The 26,277-nt window shown below is 33.5% G+C and overlaps 4 protein-coding genes across 5 annotated transcripts; 1 reads left to right on the top strand and 3 right to left on the bottom strand.

Annotated features, from left to right (window-relative positions):
* Window positions 1-1,485: 1,485 nt before the first annotated feature.
* On the bottom strand, window positions 1,486-8,554 carry LOC149738450 (nuclear pore complex protein Nup93-like). The gene is made up of 19 exons (XM_089874838.1): window positions 8,312-8,554; window positions 8,044-8,173; window positions 7,784-7,878; window positions 7,381-7,569; window positions 6,903-7,019; window positions 6,451-6,587; window positions 6,259-6,361; window positions 5,785-5,925; window positions 5,406-5,526; window positions 4,941-5,017; window positions 4,673-4,798; window positions 4,310-4,485; window positions 3,719-3,875; window positions 3,306-3,422; window positions 2,960-3,057; window positions 2,689-2,788; window positions 2,285-2,431; window positions 1,854-1,993; window positions 1,486-1,677 (listed from the first exon to the last, which is right to left on the bottom strand). Exons 1-19 carry the CDS (start codon window positions 8,480-8,482, stop codon window positions 1,545-1,547), a joined length of 2,475 nt encoding a protein of 824 aa, XP_089730964.1. The 5' UTR covers window positions 8,483-8,554; the 3' UTR covers window positions 1,486-1,544.
* A 2,797-nt stretch (window positions 8,555-11,351) lies between these two features.
* On the bottom strand, window positions 11,352-16,696 carry LOC149738449 (ras-related protein Rab-11B-like). The gene is made up of 6 exons (XM_089874849.1): window positions 16,559-16,696; window positions 16,302-16,356; window positions 15,709-15,904; window positions 15,259-15,452; window positions 14,803-14,883; window positions 11,352-11,876 (listed from the first exon to the last, which is right to left on the bottom strand). Exons 2-6 carry the CDS (start codon window positions 16,339-16,341, stop codon window positions 11,734-11,736), a joined length of 654 nt encoding a protein of 217 aa, XP_089730975.1. The 5' UTR covers window positions 16,342-16,356; window positions 16,559-16,696; the 3' UTR covers window positions 11,352-11,733.
* Window positions 16,697-17,971: 1,275 nt separating this feature from the next.
* On the top strand, window positions 17,972-21,140 carry LOC149738448 (high affinity copper uptake protein 1-like). Of its 2 annotated transcripts, none has more exons than XM_089874848.1 (4): window positions 17,972-18,325; window positions 18,991-19,080; window positions 19,420-19,493; window positions 20,367-21,140. In XM_089874848.1, exons 1-4 carry the CDS (start codon window positions 18,077-18,079, stop codon window positions 20,566-20,568), a joined length of 615 nt encoding a protein of 204 aa, XP_089730974.1. In that variant the 5' UTR covers window positions 17,972-18,076; the 3' UTR covers window positions 20,569-21,140. The 2 variants fall into 2 exon arrangements, with proteins under 2 accessions (XP_089730974.1, XP_089730973.1); XM_089874847.1 differs by having other exon boundaries at window positions 17,981-18,325; window positions 18,991-19,146.
* Window positions 20,989-24,118, bottom strand: LOC149738447 (eukaryotic translation initiation factor 2 subunit 2-like). Its single transcript, XM_089874844.1, has 10 exons — window positions 23,956-24,118; window positions 23,717-23,801; window positions 23,374-23,502; window positions 23,219-23,298; window positions 23,029-23,164; window positions 22,683-22,747; window positions 21,832-21,980; window positions 21,682-21,738; window positions 21,536-21,621; window positions 20,989-21,428 (listed from the first exon to the last, which is right to left on the bottom strand). The coding sequence occupies exons 1-10, from the start codon at window positions 23,968-23,970 to the stop codon at window positions 21,250-21,252; spliced, it is 981 nt and encodes a 326-aa protein (XP_089730970.1). The 5' UTR covers window positions 23,971-24,118; the 3' UTR covers window positions 20,989-21,249.
* Between the last annotated feature and the right edge of the window lie 2,159 nt (window positions 24,119-26,277).

The raw sequence follows: 26,277 nt of genomic DNA, 5'->3' as shown, positions 1-26,277 counted from the left end.
AATTGGACAACCCATTAGAGGCCGCTGGGTTGGAAAAATTGCCGTTAATTGTCTAAATTATATTTGATTAATTTATATACCTTTATTCATAACAAGGCGTATATAGGACCACGACACCGCAAAAGAAACCCGGCGCCGTGGCTAAGTGGTTATAGCGCGCCCGCCTTTAACCCAGAGGTATTTTTATAATTTTTTGAATGTTCTTTGTTTACCGATAAATGGGACGAGAAAATACAGTTAAAATGTGTCCCATCTTCCCCCACCCCACTGCATAAGATTTATATTCCTAATATAAAAAACGGTACTGTATTTTAAATTTAATTATACATTATGACGTATGACCAGTGACCGCCAGAGTTCGCCATTGAAAAAATGTTAAAATGTTTGCTTTTAGCCGTTGTTGAACAAATAGGTCAACATCAAATTTTAATACTTAAGAACAATAACCGCTTTTGCCGCGCACTTTGTTGAACCGTGGAAATACTGTCAAATAATACTGTAACATTGTTTTTTGTGTATCATTAAATTGGTCTCCGTAGGATTTTTTAAAATAAGTCCCAGCCTAACCAGAGTCCCATCTTCCGCCACCGTTAAACTAATTAGTCTATTCCAACGTGCCGTTCACACTGCAGCGGTTGACTGTGCTTTGCCACAGATTTAATGATATAAAGTTAGCTATATTTAACGCTATAAATGCGTAAATATTGAATAAAAACGTTGTATAGCGAAAACAAAAGCACGATGGGAATGGAATGCAGTTTCGCTGCTTTCGTAACACCCTTTTCCCGTCATTCTAATCGTGCTAATAAAACAATTACTTAGTTGTGTGTATGTCAGGCGAGGCAATTGCCACATGCCAACGACGTTTTGTGACACGTGTTTTTCGTTATATAAACCTTGCACTTTCCTGTATACTGTAAGGCAGTACGGGGCTAGTAATACCCTGTGCTGTCTCACTTATAGTCGTTAAACTCGTTGTCGCTCTTCCACCGTACAATAAACTGAGATGTGCCGTACAATGTAATACATTCTACAACGATATCAATCTCTTCATGGAGTCGGATAGCATGTGCGTTGGGGGAGGATCAAACGGCGTTGTCGCAAGGCTGCGGAACGTAAACTCGCGAACTATACTTGCAATATTAGCCGCCCCCACGACACCATCATTCAACAAAACTGTCACTGCACGTAACTTTGTAGAAAGCTAGTGCGCCATGTCCCATTACAATTAAGCAGGGTAAATTAATAATACCCTATTAGATTACTAATGCCTTCAGAAAACCTTTCCTGGGCAATTTTGGGCTTCTAATTTGCGACTTAGTCTGTTACCTACAAAAAAAATCCCTAGATCACAGATAAAAAACTTATCGGTTTGTTGTTTAAATTTAAGCTTAGTTCAAATTCAACACTCAATGTGAACTCCGCGGATGTTTGTTGCAACTTAACAGACGCCCTATATTGCCCTTGCAAGCAATAACAAACAAGCGCATTATACGAGAGTTTATTGTAGAAAAATTATGATTGTTGGAACGAGTTTCGTTGTTTCATGTCATCTGTACCTCCAGTTGTACAAGCCGAGCAGTTGCATCACCTGGTAAATGGTAAGGCAACATACCAGCAAATGTAATCAGAGATCGAGCATATCGTCGTGCGTTGGTACATACAGAATCCCCACTTCTGTACAGAAACAAAAATTTAAATGAGAAAATCTATTCACGCTGTCTCTCTAATATATTGAACAAGACTAGACTAAAAAAACAGATACAAAAGCAAATTAAACTTATTTGGCAATATACAACAAAAGTCTTTTAAATCCTAAATGTAGTTACAACGCAAAACAGTAATCCACTTACTTGGTCGTCACCGACTTATTAAGGTTTTGTTGCAGTTTACACCGTTTTGTTAGTAATGTCATTGTAGCTAGCAAGATGTCGGAAATACTTTGACGAATTTCATCCGTATATGTTTTAAACATCGAAACTTTTGATTGAACCTTGAAAAACACTCCATTGTGTTATAATTACTAAGTTACTTCCTGCATACCATTATATAATCTCACATATAGTAGGGTGGGGTAAGATGGGACTTGTTTTTTTTATTCTATATTCTCATCCTATTTCGTAAACAAAGAATATATACAGAATTATACAACCGCAGGCCTCGTCTTTTAAACAGAACGTTATTGTTTGTTTTTTTTTAAAATCAGATCAGGAAAAATAGATTTAGGTACATATATATTTGCCACATGATGAAATATAAACAATTAGCAAACACAGTGACACACCTGTTCCATTGTAGATGGAAGCATCTGTAGCTCATTCACGACATCTAGTGCTTGTTCAACACGGTTAGCGTGGTAAAGATCAAAGAACACCAAAAGATCAAGAAGGAGATGAAAAGTTGAACGAACGTTGCGGGAAGTTTCAACAGACTACAATAAAAATTAAAGTAACATAAGAAACATATTTATAAAACAAGAGACAAAATAATTATAACTTACATCTCATATTCACTAAAAAGAAAACTTTATTTTTATTTTGCACACTTTTTAAAATCATGTGTTTTTATTTTGCACAACACAAATGCTTTGGTTGGGTCTTATCAGTAACCAGTAAGTTCTGAAATAAAATATATCAAACACAGTTAATCTAAAAAAGGATATATATCCAACTAAAAACAGGAGGATACCTGGTTTCTGTATCTCTCAGCTATTGCGAGCGCCATTGACTTAAGTCTGGCACGATCAGGATGTGAATTATCTGAGCTGCTGATGACTGGACTTAATAATCTGCAACAAGAAATAAAGTTTCATTTACAAATATATGTTTAACTATTTCTTACAAACGAAAAACAAAGGCTATGGAATTCGTAATAGGATGTATGAAGTAATATATGTAAGAGTAATAGGGTTGGTTTAGTTAATACTCGCATGTATTTCGACTAAGTATTGTGAAAACACCTGTTAAGAAGAGCTAAGGTTTGGTCATGTTTTCCACAAAGATCATATAAATAAACTGCATCTTCATTCAAACCTTTGGCTTCAGTATCTGAGGCAACCTGTACAAGGATAGAAACTTTCAAGGTTCAGCGGCGGCACATCAACGAAAATCAAAATTAATATATAAATATAAAACAGGTCTAATCCTATACAAGTGTAATTGGCACAAACAGATAATTAAACTTAAGACAACTTTTATAAAAGCTAAACTGCAAAAGTAAAACAATAATAAGTAAAAACAGAGTGTTTTTATGTTGTTACTTGCTTAATTGCATCTTATGTGAATGTATTGAACAAAGTTACCAACCTTAGCTATAAGAAGTTTGGTATCACCAGCACAATATTTATCCACAGCACCAGGTTTACGACTGCCATCAGCATTTAACCTTCCAAGTAACATCTCGAACTCTCCAGTTTCACGAACCTTAGTTATATTAACAATGATCTGGTGCTAAACTACTAGTGGTTAAACATGATTTATGTTAGTTACGTTTTTGTACCACCAGATCATTACTGTATTTTACTAAACAAGAAACGTTCAACTATAATATGAACATCAAAACAGAATTAGATTCGCGGAATTTATTAAGGTATATTAACAATATGGTTATTCTATACAGATAAAACACATAACATAGCTGACTCAAAATTCACTAGAAAACTGCATTGTGATGATCATTTTCACAATCATAAAAATGTACACTAGCTACTCGTGCTTACCAGTTCACTGGTGCAGTGAATAAAGAGTGATTGACCATCAGTTTGAATATTTCTCAAGAAATGGAAATAGTTGAGTGCCTCGCGTGGATCAGTTATCTCAAACTTACGTGTGTACAACATTACTAATCTTGATAAGTTTAATCGCTCCACAACTGTGCTGTAATAAATAAACATTATAAAACATTGGTTTTCAATCAAAGGCTAACTAACAGTGGATGCCATATAACTTGGATGGCTCATATGATACAGTGGTGCACAATACATTTGAATGTTATATTTTAAAAGTTGCACCATTTATGATGTGCTTACAAAAATATGTCAGTTTTAGTAATCCTAATTAGTAGTTTTGACAATGATGAATGAATGAATTAATGTAACTTACTTTATCCTCGCGTGGCTGAAAACGACAGTCGTTATTACACGGGTTTAACACCTCATGCCAGCTTACGAGTTACCATGTATGTTACTTTGTGGATGATATTAAGTATTAGGTTATACAGCTTAATAAGTTAACAAATGTTTTTAAAACTTCCACTCAAAACAAAAACTAATTTTTACAGCAAAGAAGACAAAAACAATAGAAATACATACAGGGGCGATTCATCAGCAGGTTCTGTGGTAATCATCTTTGCATGTAGGGAATCAGCAGTAAGTAACAACTCGTGACTGTGTAATGCAAGCGCCACGTGTGTTGCGTGGCTTCGAAGATTTTCAAACCGTGATAGAAATTCAATCGCTTTTTCAAACTGACATGTCAGAAACAGAATCTAATAATAACAAACATTGTGTAAAGCATTGATGTTTCAATCTTTATGGTAAATTTTTGTTTAAAATTGATTTAAACTGGTAAATAGTCAGTTAATGTGTTTGGCTAAAATGTAAAAATATGACAACATTTTTAAAGGCATGTTTAATCAGGAATACTGATAACAATAAATAACAAAAACAACATACTTGGAAATACAGCAGTGGGTTAGACATTGCATTAAAATGACTTTCACCATAATCTTCAACAAGAAGCTTCTGGAACCTGGATAGCGTCAACACATCAGGGTGGGCACTTGATTCATCTACTACAACCTGTAGGAAATAAATTACCTTTGAACCATTTTAAATGCATTTTTTTAACTTAAAACAATTTGACATGAGGTAAAAACATCTCAAACAAGACTTAGTAACAATGTTTTCTTCTGTAATGTAACTTTTATTACACATAACATACCTGCGATAATTTAAGCCACAAATAATCTTCAGCTTTCTGAGCAACTTCCCCATGAACATCATTGATGTCACATCGTCCTAAAATAAAAATATTGTCAGTAGTAACAAGCAACTAAAACATACAAATTTGTAGAAGCTATTTTATTATTGTTGCTACCATAAATATATAATTTTGAAAAATTGCCTATCTTGTAAAAAATGTTGTTTACTGCACTAACATTTTGTTTGAAATACATCAGGACATAACTAGGGTATGACACAGCAAACCAGACAACAAACCAAATAAAAAAGTTTCCAAGCACAACACACGTTTACTTTCAATATTATTTTACAAAGTTTTTAAAATTGTGAAAATATATTATGTCGATATTGCATAACTATAAGTTTCTATAACTCAACAACATTTTGTAAAGACTTTAGTAGCTTGTTGTGCATGAAACAATCAGATTTAAACTAAATTACTTACCAACGATACAGTAAACTGCTGTTTTATAAGGATCTGGTGATGTCCTTACACTTCTTTTATATTGAATCTTCATTTTATTCTCAGAAGATGAAGATAATTTCTTCCCTTCCCTCACATACTCCTGTATGAGAATGAATATACTGAATAGCCTATCTAGAATTTTTAAATAGAGAAGGGCCACTTAGCACATATTTAACACATTTTTTTATAGAAAATAACAAAAGCTACAGTATCAATAGTAAGTAAAAGTGTGTAGTTCAACCTGTTTTTTGAAATACACGCTCGTCCGGATTGTTAAAACAGTACAGGAACACCTATGTTACAACGACTACGTTGTCGCCGCACAAGGATAAACAAGTTACATTCAATAATCTGTCACCTGCATCCACACACTGAACTCCGGGATTATATTCTCATTGTGTTTAACAACCTCAACAGCCGCATCTAAATCCCCACTCCTCATGCAGTAGAAGATGACGGCCCATAAAGGAGCACCATCCACATCTCCATCTTCATATCCCTGCATCAAAATATCAAGGATTTAATATTATTAGACAATAGACAGAAAAAATAATTGGATAGCAAAATATAGAAATATATATGTTGAAAACAATATAGCCGAACAACACAGTACGTCAAAAGCATGTATTCAAATCCCATAGGTCCAACTTCTAGTCGTACGTTCTTCATTATATCAGTATCATAAGTGTCCAGTGGGGGTGGTACTAACACCAAAAAAGTTCTATAACTTATTGTAAAGAATATAAAACATTATAATCTATTAAACTTGAAATATACACAAATTGTATCATTATGTGTATAACATAAAACTACAATTTTGATAAACTTATACCTGAACAGTGTTGGCCGGCTGAACCCGCAGAAAACTTTTGACTAAATTGATAGTCCCAGGTGCGCCACCTAGCTGAGCAATGTGGGGACGTGCATACACACAACTGCAATGAAAATTAATTTATATATACGACTTGTATTGTGAAGTGAAACCAATACATGAGATGATGTGACTCATGTGAGGTGTACATACGTTTGCATGTAATCCAGATAAGCTTTCTCCAAGTAAGTCAATGCTTGGTTGACCAGATTGTGAAGCATTGGTTTAGATGTTCGACGAGAAATAAGAGAAGAACCGATAGAAGCTTGTACGTCTGTCACACATTTCACCTGTCGTCATAGAGAAAGAAAGTTATACAATATAAACATAGCTCATAGTATAACGATTTTCAAATTTAATGCTTAAATAGATTATTTAGAAAAGTAAGTAAATAGTTAATGTCTTCAGCACTTGGCTTATTTTACCTTTGGTGATTTTACATACACCTACACGCAACATCCACTTGGAATTAGGTTTTTATAAATGAGCAACCTAAAACTCCAGTTCCTTCCATATGTGTTTAAATACAATTTTGTTTAAAAACAATCACAACAATGTAATGTAGAAATCATGATTGCGATTGTAGTCTTGTAGATCAAGCTTACCATTTTCCACAGTGCAGTTACATTCACGTCCTTCATTTTTTCGGCAGCAGCTTGGCACAAATCAGCGAGATTTAAATGAATACCACCATCCAAAATTCTATCATTGTATATGTGGACCTGTGTAATAATAAAGCGAGCCTTATCAAATGCAGCATATATGAACATGATGCATTAAGCCCTGTTTAAAATTCATAATTTTGTTATAAACCCTTTAGTTGCTTTTCGCACCAGATAGTGCGATCCAACCACAAGTTACGTAAAAGTCAGAAGTGTGGTTATTTCTCAACACAAGGTCCCAATTCGACCCAATTTGAAGAAAGAAGCAGTCTCCTGTCGCTTTTAGCAATACAATATATGTCAACAGATTTGAAAATTTAAAGCAATTTTTGCCCAGGCTTGGAACTTAGATGAAAAAAACATAACTTTCTAATTGTTTCCAACCTAAACATTTTTGCATTTTAAGCAATTTTTAACATACCTGTCTGGCATAGTTAAGCTCCCATTGGTCCATGGTGCTCCTTGGGTTCACGCTCACATTTCCCGAGGTTTTATAGACACTGGTGGACATGTGTTCAGACACCTCTCTGCTGAAGTTTAATGAACCATCCGCACCAATCAATTTGTTTAGTAACTGTTGCTTCTCTGTATCCCATTCACTCAATCTTGTCTGAAATATTCGTAATAAATGTAATGAGGAATACTAATAAGAAACAGTAATAACAAAACTTATATAAAAACAGTAATAACAAAATGTAAAAAATTAAACGCAATATTTTTTCACTTTTTACAAAAATTACCTACGCAAGTAAAAACAAGGGGTAAAATGTTACTCACTATAGTTGCATACTTGCATAGGCATTGTACACAACTTAATCAAATACCTGCCAGTGTCTCTTCTCAACATCCAAGAATGTTCTTTGTTTTTGTTCTTCCACAACAGCAAGTATGGCATTCTCTCGTTCATTTCTCAGAAAACCTTGTAAAAAACAAAAAAATAGGACAATACAGCCCCTTAAACTATTTGTCAATTGTACTAGTGTCTTTTATTACCCCACAAACAAGCCAATGAAAAGATCAAATTATAAAAGGAAAAAAATGAACTGCAGTTAACATCTGGTTCTATATTCTGTCTAAACATTACCTTCAATATCGGTGTCACCAACCACATCTAGCGGCTCAAAAGTTTCCGAAGCAGAAGTTAAAGTTTTTAAACGGTCAGAAATTTTTGGAACATCCTGTCCTTTAGAACTGAGCAGCAGGGCAGCGTTAATCTGGAAGATACATTATGTTTAAAAACCTGAGGCAGGTAAACGTAGGCGCCGTTTTATATGGTGCAGACTAAGGATGTGCTGAAGTTATAAAAGCTCGGGTTTAAGCTAAAAATGTTAGCCTTTTATTTTATAGCCTACCTGAGGTTGGGCACTATCTTGTGCAGTGGATGTTTTGGATCGAAGTCGCTGACCCGCATCAAGCAGTTGCTGTATGTTCCTCTGTACCCTGGGTAGTTCGGCTCCTCCATCTAATCCAGTGTTCAACTGCTCAGCCTGTTGCAAAATATCATCAAACGCAACACCAGACATCGTATTGTGAAACTTTCAAAACCAAATCCTTAACCATAAAATTAAAAAAATCTGATAAAGTACAATAATGAGCATTAATATAACATAATATATAAGGTTCAAAAAATCATGTAATCTGTGCTTATGAGTTGTGATGTAACCAAGGTAAAAGATTTTTTTAAATGAAGAAAGATACATAAGAAGAAAATTCTTATCTATGCCAAAAGTTTTACAACGCTTGATATGTTCTGTGATAGAAACTGTAAATTTCTAGTGCACATAAATATAACAAATGTTTTTAAGGGAGAAAATATTGAAAGTGATCACAATTACATGGGACTATTTAGCATGCGGTCTTTTAATCTTTTTGTTTTTGGTTTGTTTTTATCGGGTTTCGAGTCCCGCACATTAGACATTTTTAGTATTTTGTATACTTGAAAAATTTTGTTATGATTAACACGAGTTTGAGGTTAGAGGTTACAGAGGTTCAAACTTAAGGGTCCCTTTAAAATGTGGGATCGTGCCTGGTCAATTTCAATGTGTGAGAAACGTAAAACAAACAGCTCTCCACAGATTGAAAAAACAAATTTACAATTGCCACCTATCGGAAATTGTGTACCTACTTCTCCCCATAGTCACATAGTGCCAAGTGGAACAATAGAATTAAAGAAATTGGTTGAGAGAAATGTCAACATTACAATTTCAGTTCTTTCCTTATCGAAGAAGGAAACTCTTCTTTGTTTTTTAAAACGCATTGTCGACAAAATCGTTTGCAATAAAACAAGCTACAATCTCTATCGACACAGACGATCGCGTTACAAATTGAACAATGTCCACCAAGAACAAGAAAATCGCGAGTCGGGACAAAGGGATCTTGGATTACAAACGCCTCCTCCAATAATTCAATGTCTTTAATTCCTATTCCATCTAGGTGTCGACCGTGGTACTTGTAATCAAAGGTTATGTCGCAAACCGAACATGTGAACTGTTCCGGTTGTTCCATTGCAATCATTAGTAAGTGCCACGAATAAAGCAAAATACGCAGAATTTGCACAACTTCGGGTTTAATCGTGTCTTGAGACTACACTGTTTCAAACGTTTTAACTACAACATCAACAATTTGCAGTTCGCTCACGTTTCTTCCTTTATTACTTCACACTTGCGCGAAAATTTTAAAACCAGTCAGTCAAAAATTTGCGTTATAGAAATCCCAAAGCACGTTTGGCGCTAAACTTTTCTATTGGGACAGTTAGGGCAGAGCCATAGAAATACCGAGTAGTCCAACCCATTGTTACGTAAAACACAAATTGAACTGCAATTTGGGTCCAAAATAACACAGTAGGCATAGAGAAAATGTATGTTTTTCGGTAAATTACAGAAAAACTTGGGCCTAAAAACAAATTTAAAGGTTGAAAAATGTAAAAAACATGTGTTATTTGTTTTCTGTGTCAAAAAAGTCAAAAATTAGAATTAGAAGCGGTTGATTTGCGACATTTTAGTCATTTAATGCGGCTAAATTTATACATTTTTTCTAAAAAATGTTTGGTAAGGTAAATAGAAGCTGTTTTTCACCTTCCCACAATAGGAAAACACAAACGAAACTTAACAGGTTCGTTTAAACCCATTGTCAAAGTCACCAATTTTGCTCTGTTTTGGACACACATAGACGGCAGTTGGACTACTCGGTGTTTATACGACTCTGAGTTAGGGCATACCAACGAAAAGTTGTAGAATAATAAAAGTCACTAAAATTTGACAGTTTCTAGTTCCTAACTTTCGAAGAAAATTTAAAAAAAACAGTTTGGTGGAATGAACTCGCCTTTTTTGTGGTAGGCTATAGTAAAGTAGGGAAAGATGGGACACCTTTTCATTCTCATCTTTTCTTCCGATTTGGTAGTAAACAAAGAACATTTAAAACATTTTAAAACAGTATCATCATGACTCAAATATACCGTTGTTAAATATTTAAAATATAATCAGGATATTTTGATTATTTTTGCTAAAGTTGTCGAATCTTCTCCCACCCTACTATATATAAAAAGGTTTCAATTAAACATAGCTGCTTACCAGATTACGCTGTATAAAAATAATAACACTATTGACCCAAAATTAAACCTTGTACGCCCCCTATTATTTAGAGTTTTAGACCAAACTTTAACAGCTTTTCTGTCCCAAAAAGATAGCAGGCCATTTCTGTTCCAAATAGAAAGCAGAATAAAACATTGCACTAAAGACTAAACCTATCATTACACTTGGCAGTAATAATGCAAATCAAAACCATTTGCTGTGAAATAGAGCTGTAATTTATTGAAAATCAACCAAAATTTTTGTTTTTTGCAATAATTTTTAAGAAAAATATGAATCAAAATATTATCCAGTGCAGAAAAAAAACTAGTAATGTCAAGTTTTAATTATTTTAATGATGAGCTAAATTGCCGGCACGTAATATAAGGTTATAATAAAGCAATGCACGGAATATATGTACACGATAGATATAACGAATCATGAATCACTCAACACACCAGGTTATAACAAGAACTACTCTATCTATAAGCTGATCAGCCTTTTAAGACAAAACCAGCAGCTGTGGTATGGTGACAAACATGCTTATTGTGAAATTGAATGTTAAATACATGTTTATGAGAAATTTTCAACACTGTCCATTTCGAGACAACCATGGAATATTATTTCATGAAACAATTTTAAATTCTTAGTGGTGGGAAGGAAAGCAATCAGTTCACTGAACGTCATGACTAAAATTTACACATGTTTACCAACCACAAGCACACAACTACCTTGTATGCATTAGCACCTACTAAAGGTTTAAACAGACTGATTTTTAAAAAAAAGTCGTTCCAAATACAGACAGCTAAACAAGATATTTAAATGGTAACAGTGTGTCAGTATGTTAGTTTTATATCCTTGAGTGAAATGTGTTAAAATTAAGCAGGTTTTGACCTTCGATAAAGATAATTTGCTCAGGCATATTTTATAAAGAAGTGGATATTCCACTAACAAGTTGCTCAACTTTCGACTCGCATATAGAAATTTATGCAAGAGAAAATATATATGTTAAATAACCCTATAATCGGTATGCGAATATATTAAAAGTAATACAAAATTGGCTTTACAATAGGAATAACAACCGAATCACAATTGGATTTGAAATTGGCCACTGTGATTTATGTCAAGCGCAGAGAAAATGCCGATCACAGCGGCTGAGGTCCCGAATTTCTGCAGGGTCACATGTGCGTATGGGGCAGCAGGTGAAACTAGATATTTTTACAACATTGCGACTGCTTGTTAGGTTGGGGGTTAGTAGATGAGATGACAATATCAACCGGTTGGCCATCTTTTACTTCCTCATCATTGTTTGAATCATTTATTTGTTTCTGGGATACGATCAGGTAAATTTCTGTCAACATAAAATAAAAATGTATTAACTCTTTGGAAACCAGTAATGCAAAAACGCACTTTGAACAGGTATTCACAAAAATGTTCATAAGTTTTTTTTGTAGTTGGTAAAAGTTTTTACTGTTGGTTTAAAAGGAAGGAAGTATCTAACAATATAATGTTTGAAAAAGTCATCATAGAATTTAAAAGTTTTTAACAAACTTGATCAAGGTTTTAAAGTCCTTTTTGTTCAATTAAAGCGATTTTGTCTATGTTGCTCCAGGGCTTCCCTGTCTAAGTTACCAGTTAAAAATGTGGTTTTGACTAAAACAGCTCTGTCAAGTATTTTAGGTGTTCTGAAGCAATTTTTACCCAAATTATGTTTTTGTGTGTATTATCTAACTTTATTTTGCTTCTACATGTTTTTTCTACCTTAATTTTGAGATAAATCTTGTTTGGCAAGTTTTGTTTAAGATTTTAGCGAAAAAGAACTTTTAACACACAATCTCTGGTTATAAGTGGCGTAATTGATTCCTTTGACATCACCAATTTAAACAATCATTTTAGTTAGGTAGTAAACTAACCAGGAATCAACTTTGCACTAAATTCCTTATGTATTTTTTACCTGAAATCCCCAATTCCACATAAATACAAGTTTTCTGATGACATCATTCAAAGTTTAAAAGCATCATTAAAAAAATTAAAATACAGACTCGTAGCAGTTTTTTTAAACAACAAAAGTCTAATTGATTGTTTTCTCGCTGCCACAAACACATGTGTAGCTAGATAGCAATATGTGACAGTCGATCAAAAATGGAAAACTTGTTAAAATATGTCTCATACCCAAAGGGTTAGGTAGTAAAAAGGGTTACTTTAAAATACTTTTTGAACAAGAACCATATAAGACAAAAACATATATATTTCTGTTAAACATGAACAGTTTAGTGAAATAGGTTGTTCACGCAGTTTATTTTGTTTCCTGATAAAACATTCAAATAGAAACATGTAGAAACAGAGGAAAACACAGACAGCCTATGTTATCAACGAGTTATTGCTTTGTAGGAGATGTACCACAGACAGATAGAGTGAGCTGTATCATATACACCACAACATACGAAACACTGGTTGCTAAGAAAAGCAGACACAGTGTGCATAACCTAATCTTTATTGACATTCATTTTTTGCCTTTGAAACCACCGGCACTGGTTGGTGACTAAGTGATACTATAACTGTAACCCAACCAAATATGTCCATTGTAGTGAAATGAAGCAACAATACATGGCTATAGTTGAATAACAGGGCGAGGCCGGGTGAGTTGGTATTTTGACGTAATATCACTAGATTTATTCAACTGAACAATAAAAAGTAAAATCCTTGATAAGCCTAATTAGGGATTTTAAACATAAAATTACCCTTTAGAACAGTAACACTTCAAAATCAAGTATCACTAGTATGTATGTGCACTTATATGTGTACAGACTTAATAAACATTTTATGTAATAGTTCTGAGTGACTGTTGACATATATATTATTGGGCAAGTGAATTTAACCTATGACCATAAACCATAATGCACATCATACAAACAAACGCAGTGTCAGTGCAAGGCATGCCACAATACATTGAGATTAAACATTTACCAGGCTATAACTAGTATGCAGTGGGTTGCATTACGTATGCACTGAAACATTACTATGTACACAATCCATTTATAATGCTTGTTTTGCAACGGGGAAACTAAAAGGAAAAATGTCATTACAATGCCGGTGTTTTCTATCAAGCTAGGATGTCATCATATAACCATTATTACGCCACATATTATGTTGAGAGGATGAGAGAGTGTTACTCACTACCACTGGCTACTGCAACAGGAATTAAATTCTAATATTTCCTGTAATGCAACAAAACAGTTTGCAACCTAATCCAACGCCCACTTAAGTAGAATTTATCTCACAAAGTGAAAGTACAACTGCATTTCAAAAAAACTCTGTTTCCACACTTACAAAGTCAATTTCTTAGTAACTCTTTAAAGATCTTTACTTTCACATTACAGTGGGTAAAACAGAAATAAATGGATTATAAATGTAAAGGAAATAGAGACATTACAAGCCATACTACATCCTGTCATTAACAGCTATGTTGAAATAATACGGTGGATCATAGGTAAGTGTAAACAACACTGTTTAGTTGGGACGTTGAAATATCCACAGGCGGACCTAAGATAAATATTTAGAAATCGAATACAGGAACCTACTGTATCTAAATACATAGGATTTATATGAATCAAGAAATGAAACTGAGTGAATAAAGCTAATATGCCCCACTTTGTATGTAGAAAGAATAAGTTTTACCTGATTCAGCCTACAATGGTTTTGTGGCTAATGGTAAAACTGTTCAACTGAACAAACCATGTTATAAATATCTCTATTTCCATTTACGTTACTGCAAATATACGAAGACAATTGTTCTGACCGCAATTTACATAGGTTTTTGTGAAACTTGTTGCGGATGCTTATTATAAGTTAACCTAATGATCAGTTTGTAAAGTTGGTAACTTACTAAAATGGAAAGCCTAAAAATCTTGGGATATAACAGTAAGTTTAAGCACAGTTTAAATCAATTGCTCAATGATTGTTTACAGTTTAAGTATGAATTACAGCAGCACCAAGGCAGGCAAATTATAAACAAGCATCAGTGACGTATGTTTGGTGTATGAACAGTTGCAGGAAGCTGATGTAAGCTATTGAACCAACACATCATTAGTGGACTTTAGATAATACCTCAAACCAAACATTTCATATAACTGAACAAAAATCTAGACCAAGTTTCTTACACAAATAACCTATGCCTCACTTTCACGTCATTATGCTAATTTTTTTGCGATTTAAACATAGTTTGCCAAAAAAAAAATTTTTTTCCACTAAGATGCAGAAGAGTAAAAACAAGTTACCTGTAAGGATGTTTTGAAACGCAACTTCTACATTTGTTGAATCAAGTGCAGAAGTTTCAATAAATGATAAACCGTTCTTCTCTGTTGAGAAACAAACATAAATAATTAATATCTTTAACACAAATCATGCAATAGTTGGTAAAACTTAAACATCCGCTTCCATATAAACTAATGAGACATAATAAGAAACCACAAAACAGATAACAGTTATATCATGAACATAAAGCCTTGGCAATATATCTTATATTACAGTCGCTACATGTTACATTTTTGTTGCATTTAACTTTTTAACGTTATAGTAATAAGATTCCATGACACTTAATTCTATAATGTCGACACACAAAAACATTCTTAACATTATCATACTTTGCTAAACTAATAGACAATATAGCCAATATAGCCAATCCACTAAAATAGATACAAATATGTCTTAATATAGATGGTAATTAAATCTACCTGAAAAAGCTTTAGCTTCATCTGTTGGAACAGCTCTTAGATGCCTCAGATCACTCTTATTCCCAACCAACATAATCACAATGTTATTATCAGCATGATCCCGAAGTTCTTTCAGCCACCTTTCCACATTCTCGTAAGTGAGGTGTTTAGCAATGTCGTACACAAGTAATGCCCCAACAGCACCACGGTAATACCTTTGATTAAATTTTATGTTTTATTTAGCAAAATGTGTTGATTTTATGACAGAAATATTCATTAAAAGTTTATATTAAATGAAAAAAAATTTTCAGAAGAAATATTGTGTGTATATTATATTATATATTATACATAACTTGTTTTATAATCAAACATTTTCAAAGTATAAATTTGTTAGAAAGAAGCCAAGCTATTTCAAATAAAAGTTAAGAAAGCACTTCCATTGAAATATGTTATAATAAAAAAGTAACATACGCAGATGTGATTGCACGGTATCTTTCTTGTCCTGCTGTATCCCATATTTGAGCTTTTATGGTTTTGCCATTAACTTGAATACTTCTTGTTGCAAATTCCACCCCAATTGTGCTTTTACTTTCCAAATTGAATTCGTTTCTTGTAAATCGGGAAAGCAAGTTACTCTTTCCAACGCCGGAGTCTCCAATCAGGACAACTAGCAAAAGGACAACATATTTTAAGCTTAGCTAGAATTGTGTAAGCATCTAAGAAAACACTATGGAACTAGCAAATGTGAAATGTTTATGCTATATAAACTAAATAAAGGTTATAAGCTAGTTTTCAACAGAAATGTGGTGTTATCATCTTACTAGGTACTAACTAAAGAAAAGATTAAGTTAACATTCGGTTTGAAGTTAAAATTCATCACTAAACCAATAACAATTGTAGTTGTAAACCTTGTGATAAAGCATCAGATTTTTAAATTTTCAGATGTTCAATGAAACAAATGAAATACACATACCAATACCACATTTAAAATGATTATGAAATCAGATTTTACTGAATATCGGAATCGACATAAAACCAAATCCACATTTTACATTGAAGCTAACCTTTAAAAAGATAATCGTATTCGTCATCTTTGGTTCCCATTGCACAATTCAAAAGCTGTAAAAATCATGAAATTATAAATTACAAAATTAAATTTAATTTTAGCTGTAACGCTTTATATTCTTTACTAGAATGATGGAAATTATATTTATAAAACAAACAAAAAAAGATTAATGATTAACTCAGACAAAGCAGTAGGACAGTAATCTACAATATCAAGACAAGAGGGTAAATGAAATCTACGAAATCAAAAATTTACCTCACAATAAAAAATCAAAGAAATTAAACAGACAAATTTTCTTTAGATTTGTAATGGAAGCTCAGCAGCAGATCTTCGAAACTGATGAATAAAACTTTCAAACTTAAGTTTCAACTGTCTAGAAACACATTAAAATAAAATTATTTATCGTATTATTTTATATCAGGTTAAATAGTTCACGTTAATATAACTTTTCACATATTGCTAACATTAGAGTTGCGTGCGAACTCACTTAATAAGTTCAACTGGAAATATGTTACAAAATTATAACGACTGAATGTACCAACCCAGTTTTTGTTACGTCACCGTCATGCGGGTAGATGCCACCTACCGGCAGGACAAGTCGACGTTTCATAAACCCTGTCATCAGCTATTTTTAGCGTTACCAAACTAACCATACTTGGGGTATTAAAAATCACGTTTGTTTATGAACTTTTTTTAATGAGACTAGATATTAAGATGTGATTTGTTTATGCATTTATTTTCAGTTTCGTAAACCTCAAACCCAGAATCATGGAAACACCGAGTAGTCCAACTGCCGTCTTTGTGTGTTAAAAATAGAGCAAAAGCGATGAATTTCGCATAAATTTAAACAAACTTGTTAAGTTTTATTTGCGATTTCCTTTTGTGGGAGGGCGTAAAACAGCTTATATTTACCCTACCAAACACTTTTTTTTAAATATATAAATTTAGCCTCATTAAATGACTAAAATGTCACAAATCAACCGCTTCTAGTTCTATTTTTTGATACAGAAAACAAATAACACATGTTTTTTAGACTTTTCAACTTTTAAATTTATTTTGAAGTTCGAATTTTTTTTAAATTACCAAAAAACACCGAAAAACAAACGTTTTTATTGATTCATTCTTTTATTTTTACTTTTTGATCAGAAATCCGCGAGAACTCTGAAACGCAACTTTTGTTTGTAATTTTGAAGGTTGAGATACCTTTTACCATGAAAAAATGCCTTCAATAAAAACGTTTATTATTACTACTTCGCCTAAATTTGTAGCCGCTTTACTCGGTTCGCAAGTAGATCTAGTATAGTTTCTAATGGACCAGTAATTGTATATTTATAGCCAAAACCGCCTAACTAGGAATGTCATGTAACAAAAAATCAGCTGTTATTACATTATATAAAAAGAAAACTTTATCACGCGAGACAAACGATTTTTTTGCAACAAACTAAAACCGCCTCCGGGAAAAAACGCGCCGTTTGCAGAACGATTCGGATGACTTGTGGAGCATTTAGTATGCTCGACAGTAAAGGGGCGTCTGGTATCGAACATTTAATTCAGATACTGTCACCATGACGTCGACTCGTCTTCTAAAGTTTGCGTATACGGCGATAAGAAAACATAGCGATAAGAATTGTAGTTTTAGTTGATTACAATCAAAGAAATCGTTTTTTCCCTGCGTGTAAAAACTATTGCAAAATCATCAAGCGGTCAACTATTTATTTTTAGAAACAAGTTTTTAGTATTTATAGCTGTAGTTGTACTTATTCTAGCTTCATTATGGAGGGTATGATGGTTTCAAGCATGCATGATATGAATATGAGCAGTCACGATCATATGAATATGAGCGATCATAACCATATGAATATGAGTGGTAATAATCATATGAATATGAGCGGGCATAATCATATGAATATGAGCGGGCATGATCATATGAATATGAGCGGGCATGATCATATGAATATGAGTGGGCATGATCATATGACTGGTGCGGCAATGGGACACGCAGCAGGTTCAGGGCATGGCGATGTAAGTATAAACATTAGTGTAAAAGATATTGTACTAATAGCGACATATAAAACATGAAATATAGAGTTTTTTAAATCTGAATAGAAGTGTTCATGCTATTCGAACTCCATTTGGATGGCTAAATTATTGGGTAAAATAAAGTTATAAACATAGGAACGCGATTTATCGCTTTTTGTACAGTTATCACTATAAAGTGTTACTTGAAACTATTTTAGAACGACCAATGAAACCGAACGTTAAAACGACAAATTGTAGTATAGTAGGGTGGGGGAAGATGGGACACCTTTAGCACATAATATCCAACGTTCTGTGAGAGTCGTTAGGAAACGGTTTTATAATTCTCTAAATGTTCTTTGTTTTTTACTAAATATGACGACAAAATAGAACGAAAAGATGTCCCATCTCCCCCTCCACCCTACTATATTGTGGGGTAAGACGGGATATACTGTTAGCACATATAAATCACATTCTTCCTAATCGTGTTTGAACAATTAACAACGCTCCTTTTGAGATGCGAAACTACGGGTATAATAAATTCTGTAAATATTTTTTGTTTACTGCCAAATGGAACGACAAAAAAAGAATAAAAACATGTTCTATTTTACCCTACTCTACTATTCGAGTTCAAACAATGTTGTTTTGTACAAACCCGAACGTTTTTTCAGATGTATTTTCAATTCGTTCTTCCAGTTCGGGTTTTGTTCTTTGGATGGAACATAACTACTCAAGGACAACTCGCAGGTTCCTGCATTGGGGTATTCATCTTTTCATTGCTTTATGAAGGTTTGAAGTTGCTGAGAAAATATATTTTGAAAATTTCGGTGGGTTTTTATTTTATAAGGTTTATTCTGTTGCGTCGTTGTCTTGTCATGTTATTATTACTCATGTTCTAACGTCATAATGAACAACATCACTTGACTTGACATTTCGTTTTCGTTCATCCGTTAAGCGAAGTTCGCAACAATACGCAAGGTAGACTCCATTGGTTTTGACAACGTCACGCCTCGCATGATTTCATTGTACAGCGAGCTATCAGGATGGAGAGCACGCTTGACATCCTTTGACTAACGATATTCGATGATTTTGTGTTGTAGGGTCCGAAGCGTTCTCCTGGAACGGATGAGAAAAGTTCTGAGTCTAGCTTCAATCACAACAAACGTGGTATCTTTTGTATGTTAATGTTTTCTGTTGACTACTTAGAATGAAAATGCTGATGATTGTGGTGTTTGGGTGTAAATTATCTAAGCACCGTTTTTTTTTTGAAAAAGCCAACAACGGTGTGACAATTCTTGATCAGTAAAAAATCTAAGCACTGTGTATTACAACCGACGCCATGGCAAAGTAATTAGCGCGCCTGCTTCTGAATAGGTTCAAGGCTCATCGCTGCCATATACCATTGTGGGCGTACGTGCCTTTGGGCAAAGCCGCAATTGCTCCAACCCAGTGGTTACTAATGGGTTGTCCAAATTATCAGCCACACATTAAAAATATGAAAAACTACCACAAAATTATTCACCCACAAAGTTACATACTTGTTAACTCGTAAGTTGTCACGAGGTGTATGAAGCAGAACACCAGCGCAGTATTTAATGACTGAAATGTTTTCCAGCCACGCGAGGTTATCGTTCGTTCGTCGCACCATAGTGATGAAAAATAAAGCCGATGAAATTTTGTTAATTGCGAATGTGGACGATTAAACTAGATTCCAAGGTTTATATAAAAAATGAATATTTCGTACAGTTTGATTTTTAACCTATTACCTCTGGGTTACAGCCTTACAGGCAGGCGCGCTAACCACTATGCCACATCGACCCTTGCTAATAATAAATTCACTTATTGATTAAAATTACCAACGCTTTTAAACTGTCCCGTCTTACCCTGTGTGTTTTCGAACTGGTACACTTGTGCGAATCGATAAATAACTCTTTGTGTGTTTTAATATAGAGTAGGGTGGGAGAAGATGGGACACCTATTCATTCTATTTTCGCGTCCTTTGGTAGTAAACAAAGAAATATACTTCATAATATTTTCTATTACACAGACCTTTAATGTTCAACGGTTGGCATATTCTTCAAAGTGTCCTGCAAGTGATACAAACCACACTTGGTATGTTCCTCATGTTAATCTACATGACATACAACGTCTGGCTGGCCATCTCAGTCTCTCTTGGATCAGGAGTTGGCTACTTCTTGTTTTCTTGGAGTTTACAACACCTGGACATTATAGATGACCATTGCAACTAACCAACTAAGTTATTAAATGAACAGCTGTACATTTTTCTGTCCGGCATAATCTCGTGCACGTTGTACAGTATTATTGATTGACATCGCCCCATTGTACATTCCACTATAACACTTGGTCTTAATTAACTAACCGACGCTGATATTCTTGTGGTCTACCTTAATACATAGTAGAGTGGGGTAAGATGGGACACCTTTAGCACATAACATCCAAATATCCTGACCGTGTTTTAAACAAGTAATATCAGTCTACGAAAGTCGTAAAGATACGGTTTTATATTCCTTTAAAAAAATTTGTTCACTACCAAATGGTACTAGGAAAAGATAATAAAAATGGGCCCATCATCCCCACCTTACTTTATATTAATACAAATTGCTCGTGGTTGGTCTTCAAAACTTTTCCGCACATACTTCAAAAACGTCTTTTGTAAACATCCCGCTTGCCATTTTATTTTCCGCACAAATGTCGGCCAAACCATTGACATGATATCACAAAACACACCCCTTTAAATCAAAAACTTAAAATGGCAAACGACAAACCGGTTCTGTTTCAATAAACTTTACCTATAAACAAAGCGCGCGTTGAAAGGCGTCTGCAAGAAAAAAATATGGATCATTGGTGAAAAATCGTTATAGGACGCCAGGATTTCGTATTTTAGTTCTGCCGCATAGAGGAAACTTCTATCAAGACATTGCCTTTGCGCGGATGCGTGCCCGCTTGCCGGTAACAGCCTGGAAACCAGATTTAATGGCTGCTACAGAGCAGCGGGACTGACATACGTTACAACGGAGGAAATATAGCCGAACGTCCCTTTCCAGGTTTGTATCAGGAGACCTACACGTGTGACATGTGACATATTCTCCTGCAATAAAGATTTTTATTAATTGAGTGATGTATACAGGTATTGCATGGTCTATGTGCATATTGTTGGAAGTTTTGTAAAGGTGGTTGGATTATTATATCACTTACTGATATATCTTCGCAACACACTTTCAAGTTGTTTTTGTTGAAATCTTCCTTTTATGATAAGTTGATTGTTGCCATCCACTGAACCACTGTTGAATATTCATCATGTTAAAAGTTTCACTAATACAGTTGTGTTTTAAATTACCAACCTGGTCCCAAGCTCAGCAAGAATAAACGCAAGGATGTGCTTTGGTTGTCTGCGTAAACTGCAAAAGTAATCAAATTACAGATATTGAACGATATAAGTTTTTCACAGGGAATTTAATAAACTAATTAAACAAAGTTAACAATTTACTCACGTTTGACAAATTTCGGCAAAATTAAGGAAAGATGTTTTCTTTGTTCCTACCCTTGCACACTGAGGAGGTTTCATGATGAACCTCTTCTTTTCACCAGCAATCATCTCAGGATTCTTCTGCCTCATAATCTCAAACACATGTGTGAGGAGCTGGAAGTAAGAAGCAGTGTAATGGGGATAATGTTGGTGAAAAAGTTGCAAATATAAATATTGTTCAACGCTGTGTTAATACATAAACATTGTAATTTGGAACAGGAGCATAAATTGGGTTGTATTTATTGCTGCCGACAAGTACATTTTACTGTTAAAAATTATTTTTTTTTTTTGGAAAATATTAATTTTAACTGTAGGAATTTAAAATTAACAAACATTTTAAACAGATTTGTTCATTGTACTGGGAAAAGGTTTACACAGCTGTTCCTGTCCTTTACATATAAAGCAGAGAAAATTCTTTCCTATCTGACAACACACAGTGCTAATACAAGTTAACACCCTTTATATTTCCTCATATTATTATATATTATATATAATATATACTACTGTTAAAGATACTCCTGTTACTTATTACTGACTTTACCGTTATATATATAGTAGGGTCAGGGTGGTAAAAGACAGGACACCTTTAACACATAATATCCAAAAATCCTGATCATATTTCGAACAATTAGCAATGTCTATGGAAGTTGTGAGGATACGGTTTTAAAATACTTTAAATGTTTTTAGTTAACTACCAAATGGGACAAGAAAATATAATGCGAAGGTGTACCATCTTTCCCCCACTCGACTATATATATACATAGGCAGATGGGCCATATTAATATATACATATATGATATATATATAAATCATCACCTCATCATATGTATAATCTCTGTCACTTCCACTCCAGGTCTTTAATCCAACATCTACTTGCCCATCTAAAAGTAGAGAAGAGCTTGTTACAATTCTTACATTTTGTTGTTTGTTAACCAACATAATAAAACTTAAAATTTATTTTAAGTAACATTTTTAAGTAACATATTTTAAGCAACATAACCGAAATTTTTAGGCATGACAAAGGCTTGAAATTAACATTAGAAATTTTATTATATATATAACTGTATATTAACAACGTCACCACAGATTTTTTTTAATAAATGTGATGATTATACTTCTAGAAACAATTGGTAACAGCAGTATTAATATGAAACAAATTTACCTTGAATTAAATCTGCAACATCTGCTTCTTCACCATCAGCAAATGAAACTTTTTTCTCACTATCATCAGGAAGTATTTTATGTTTCTTTTTCTTCTTACCGGTCAACACTAGTTCTTCGGAATCATTTGTTGCGTTCTGGGTATAGTCAGATATTAAAAACTAAAAATCAGTCAAAATTCAAATACATACCTCATCATTTTCGTCAAGGATAAGAACTTTTGATTTCGGTTTCTTCTTCTTGGTGAGGTCAAGCTCTTCTTCTTCCACAGCTGATGTTTAAACAAAAACACAGTTTTAATTTGTTAAAAAAGCAAGTAGGGTAAATATTTATATATGTAGTAAACCTGTATGTGAGTTGTTTTCTTCTTTAACATGGTTATTCTCATCACCGTCTAAAATAAACGCAGTTTTCTTTTTCTTCTTCTTTTTCATGCTGGACAAATCCAGTTCATTTGAATCATTAGCTGTTGGCGCTGTAAGAATATTTATTATAGAATACGCAAGATGCATACGTTAACATAAAACAAAATGTTACGCAGCCGGGGAAGTGAACAAATTCCTGATTCACACATCTGCAGTTTTTGAAAGATCTGGCCGATGCCAGTAGCATTAAAAATAGGTACTTTTTAAACTGCTGCTGAATTGTAGTGTGGGTATATAAAATATTTTTATAAAAGTAACAACCACCTGCTGGTGTTGTAGATTTTTCTTCCTCATCCCCGAGGTCGAGCACAACCTTCTTCTTTTTCTTCTTCTTGTTTAGATCTAACCCCTGAAAAAAAGTTTAGTAATTTACATACCATAGAAGCTACTTAGGAAAAAAGAGTCAAAATTTACATTAATATCTTATTGATTCATAATCAGAAGAAACATGATTAAACATCAGAAACACAACAGCACAAATTCAGAGAATATAAATCACTTACTTCTAAATCAGCCATATTGTTGATTTGTTTAAAGTTATTTGAGTTTGAGTGTAAATTTGGTTGCCACCGAATTTATCTGAAGTTCCAGGGTTTAATTTAAACCTACCAAAGAATTAATATAAGGTTCTACTTCTGTGTAAAATAATTTGAAACTATCAGCTTCTATAATGGTATACGACTTTCCTTTTTAAAAAACGAGGTAAAAAACTACAAACTATACTCAGATTGAATAATCTATGATACTATTAAGCAAAATTCAAAAGTATACTTTCTGTAAAACTATCTGAGCTAACTATAAGATTGTTACGAATTTTCGATACCACTAATTTGTATGACTTGCAACCCTCCTTTCTAACAGGCAATTATCAGAACACCCCATATATATATTTTTAAATACACTTGCTATTTTGATCTAATGCGAAACATTGCACCGCAACCACGACAACACCGTCATCACCACTCACTCACCAGTCTACTATTCTACTTGCATTTTTGCTGTCGCACATTTTACACCGCTAAACTGGATAAGATGTAATTTTTTTTATGATTTTCGTGTCTTTATAAACACAAAAATTTAACATTAAATTAAAAGTTAGGTCAACAAAAATTACAAAATAATATTACACAGTAATAATCAAAACAAACTTGCAAACATCATACTAAATTAATCGTACTATGCGACACTGTGCGGGTACTTATTTGTAATAAAATATATGTGTCATCTATTCTTTTAGAAAAATATTGCATCAGCCAACTTCTGACGAAAAGACCAAGCAACTACTACTAGCCAGAGCCATAGAAATACCGAGTAGTCCAACCCATTGTTACGTAAAACACAAATTGAACGGCAATTTGGGTCCAAAATAACACAGTAGGTATAGGGAAAATGTATGTTTTTCGGTAAATTACAGAAAAACTTGGGCCTAAAAACAAATTTAAAGGTTGAAAAATGTAAAAAACATGTGTTATTTGTTTTCTGTGTCAAAAAAAGTCAAAAATTAGAATTAGAAGCGGTTGATTTGCGACATTTTAGTCATTTAATGCGGCTAAATTTATACATTTTTTCTAAAAAATGTTTGGTAAGGTAAATAGAAGCTGTTTTACACCTTCCCACAATAGGAAAACACAAACAAAACTTAACAAGTTCGTTTAAATCCATTGTCAAAGTCACCACTTTTGCTCTATTTTGGACACACATAGACGGCAGTTGGACTACTCGGTGTTTATACGACTCTGCTACTAGCAAGACATTGAAGACAAGAGAGCATAGCTCTAATGAGTGAGGACGTATTAAAATTTGAAAAATTTTAGTTTAATTAGCTGTTTATTACCACAGTTGAATATGCTTGATCAAAAACAAACCAGGGTTAACCAACAAAATTTTCGGTTGCCATTTGTTACCGTGTGGCAATAGGTAGAAAGTTTACATGGCAAAGAAACTAGCATAGCCTGTCAAACTCGGTAGGTTAACTACAAGTTACAGAATACTGCTAATGTAAATACATTTCAATTTTGAGTCCCATCTTCCCCCACATTGTAGTTTTCTATGTTTTCATTGCCAAACTTTGAAAGATTTGCTTTTAATTTAGTAATTTATACCTCAGGAGTTATTCAACTATAAGATACTTATATAATAAAAAGATAATATTTTGAAAATATATTCGAAATTTGGTCATTTGCACTTGGTGATAATTTATGAGAAGTTGCTTGTGCCAAAAACAGAGTAGTAATACCCAATTTGTAGCAAAAATAAAAACCTTATCAATAGTTATTATCAATTTTCTGTTATTACAAGTTCATATACATTTGTAGGATGCAATATTTATCCATTGATGTTCGAACATTGCCCATTGTCGTTCAAACAATACCAATTGTTATGCAATAATATAATGTATAGGTAACATGTTAAAAACAATAGCAGTAGGGCAAGAAAAAGAATGTCAAGACCTAATTTTCAAAGCGTACAGTATTATTTCGTGTTATTTACGTATATTCCTATTTATAAATACACTTAATAATCAAAACTAACAATGATTTTAAACTGTCCCATTTTATCCTGTGTGTTTTCGAATTTGTAAAATTTCACCTGTTGTGCAGATCGCTAAATAACTCCTCGTGTGTTTTATTATATTTTATTAAATTGGTGTGAATTAATAAAGGAATGATAGTACTAATTTGTGGTATTACCCCAAAAACGTTATCTATTTTGATTTTGGAAATATCTGGCAATATGTGCTTAAGTGTCTCATCTTTCCCCATTGTACTATACACAGTTTTTGCTACAAATTGGGCGTTGCTAATATTTTTGGTACAAACCACTTC

Source organism: Ciona robusta, chromosome 3 (genome assembly GCF_009617815.1).
Source record: "Ciona robusta chromosome 3, ASM961781v2".
NCBI classification, from domain to species: domain Eukaryota; kingdom Metazoa; phylum Chordata; class Ascidiacea; order Phlebobranchia; family Cionidae; genus Ciona; species Ciona robusta.
Note: the sequence above shows the minus strand (reverse complement) of the source record. Positions and strands in the feature narration are given on the sequence as shown.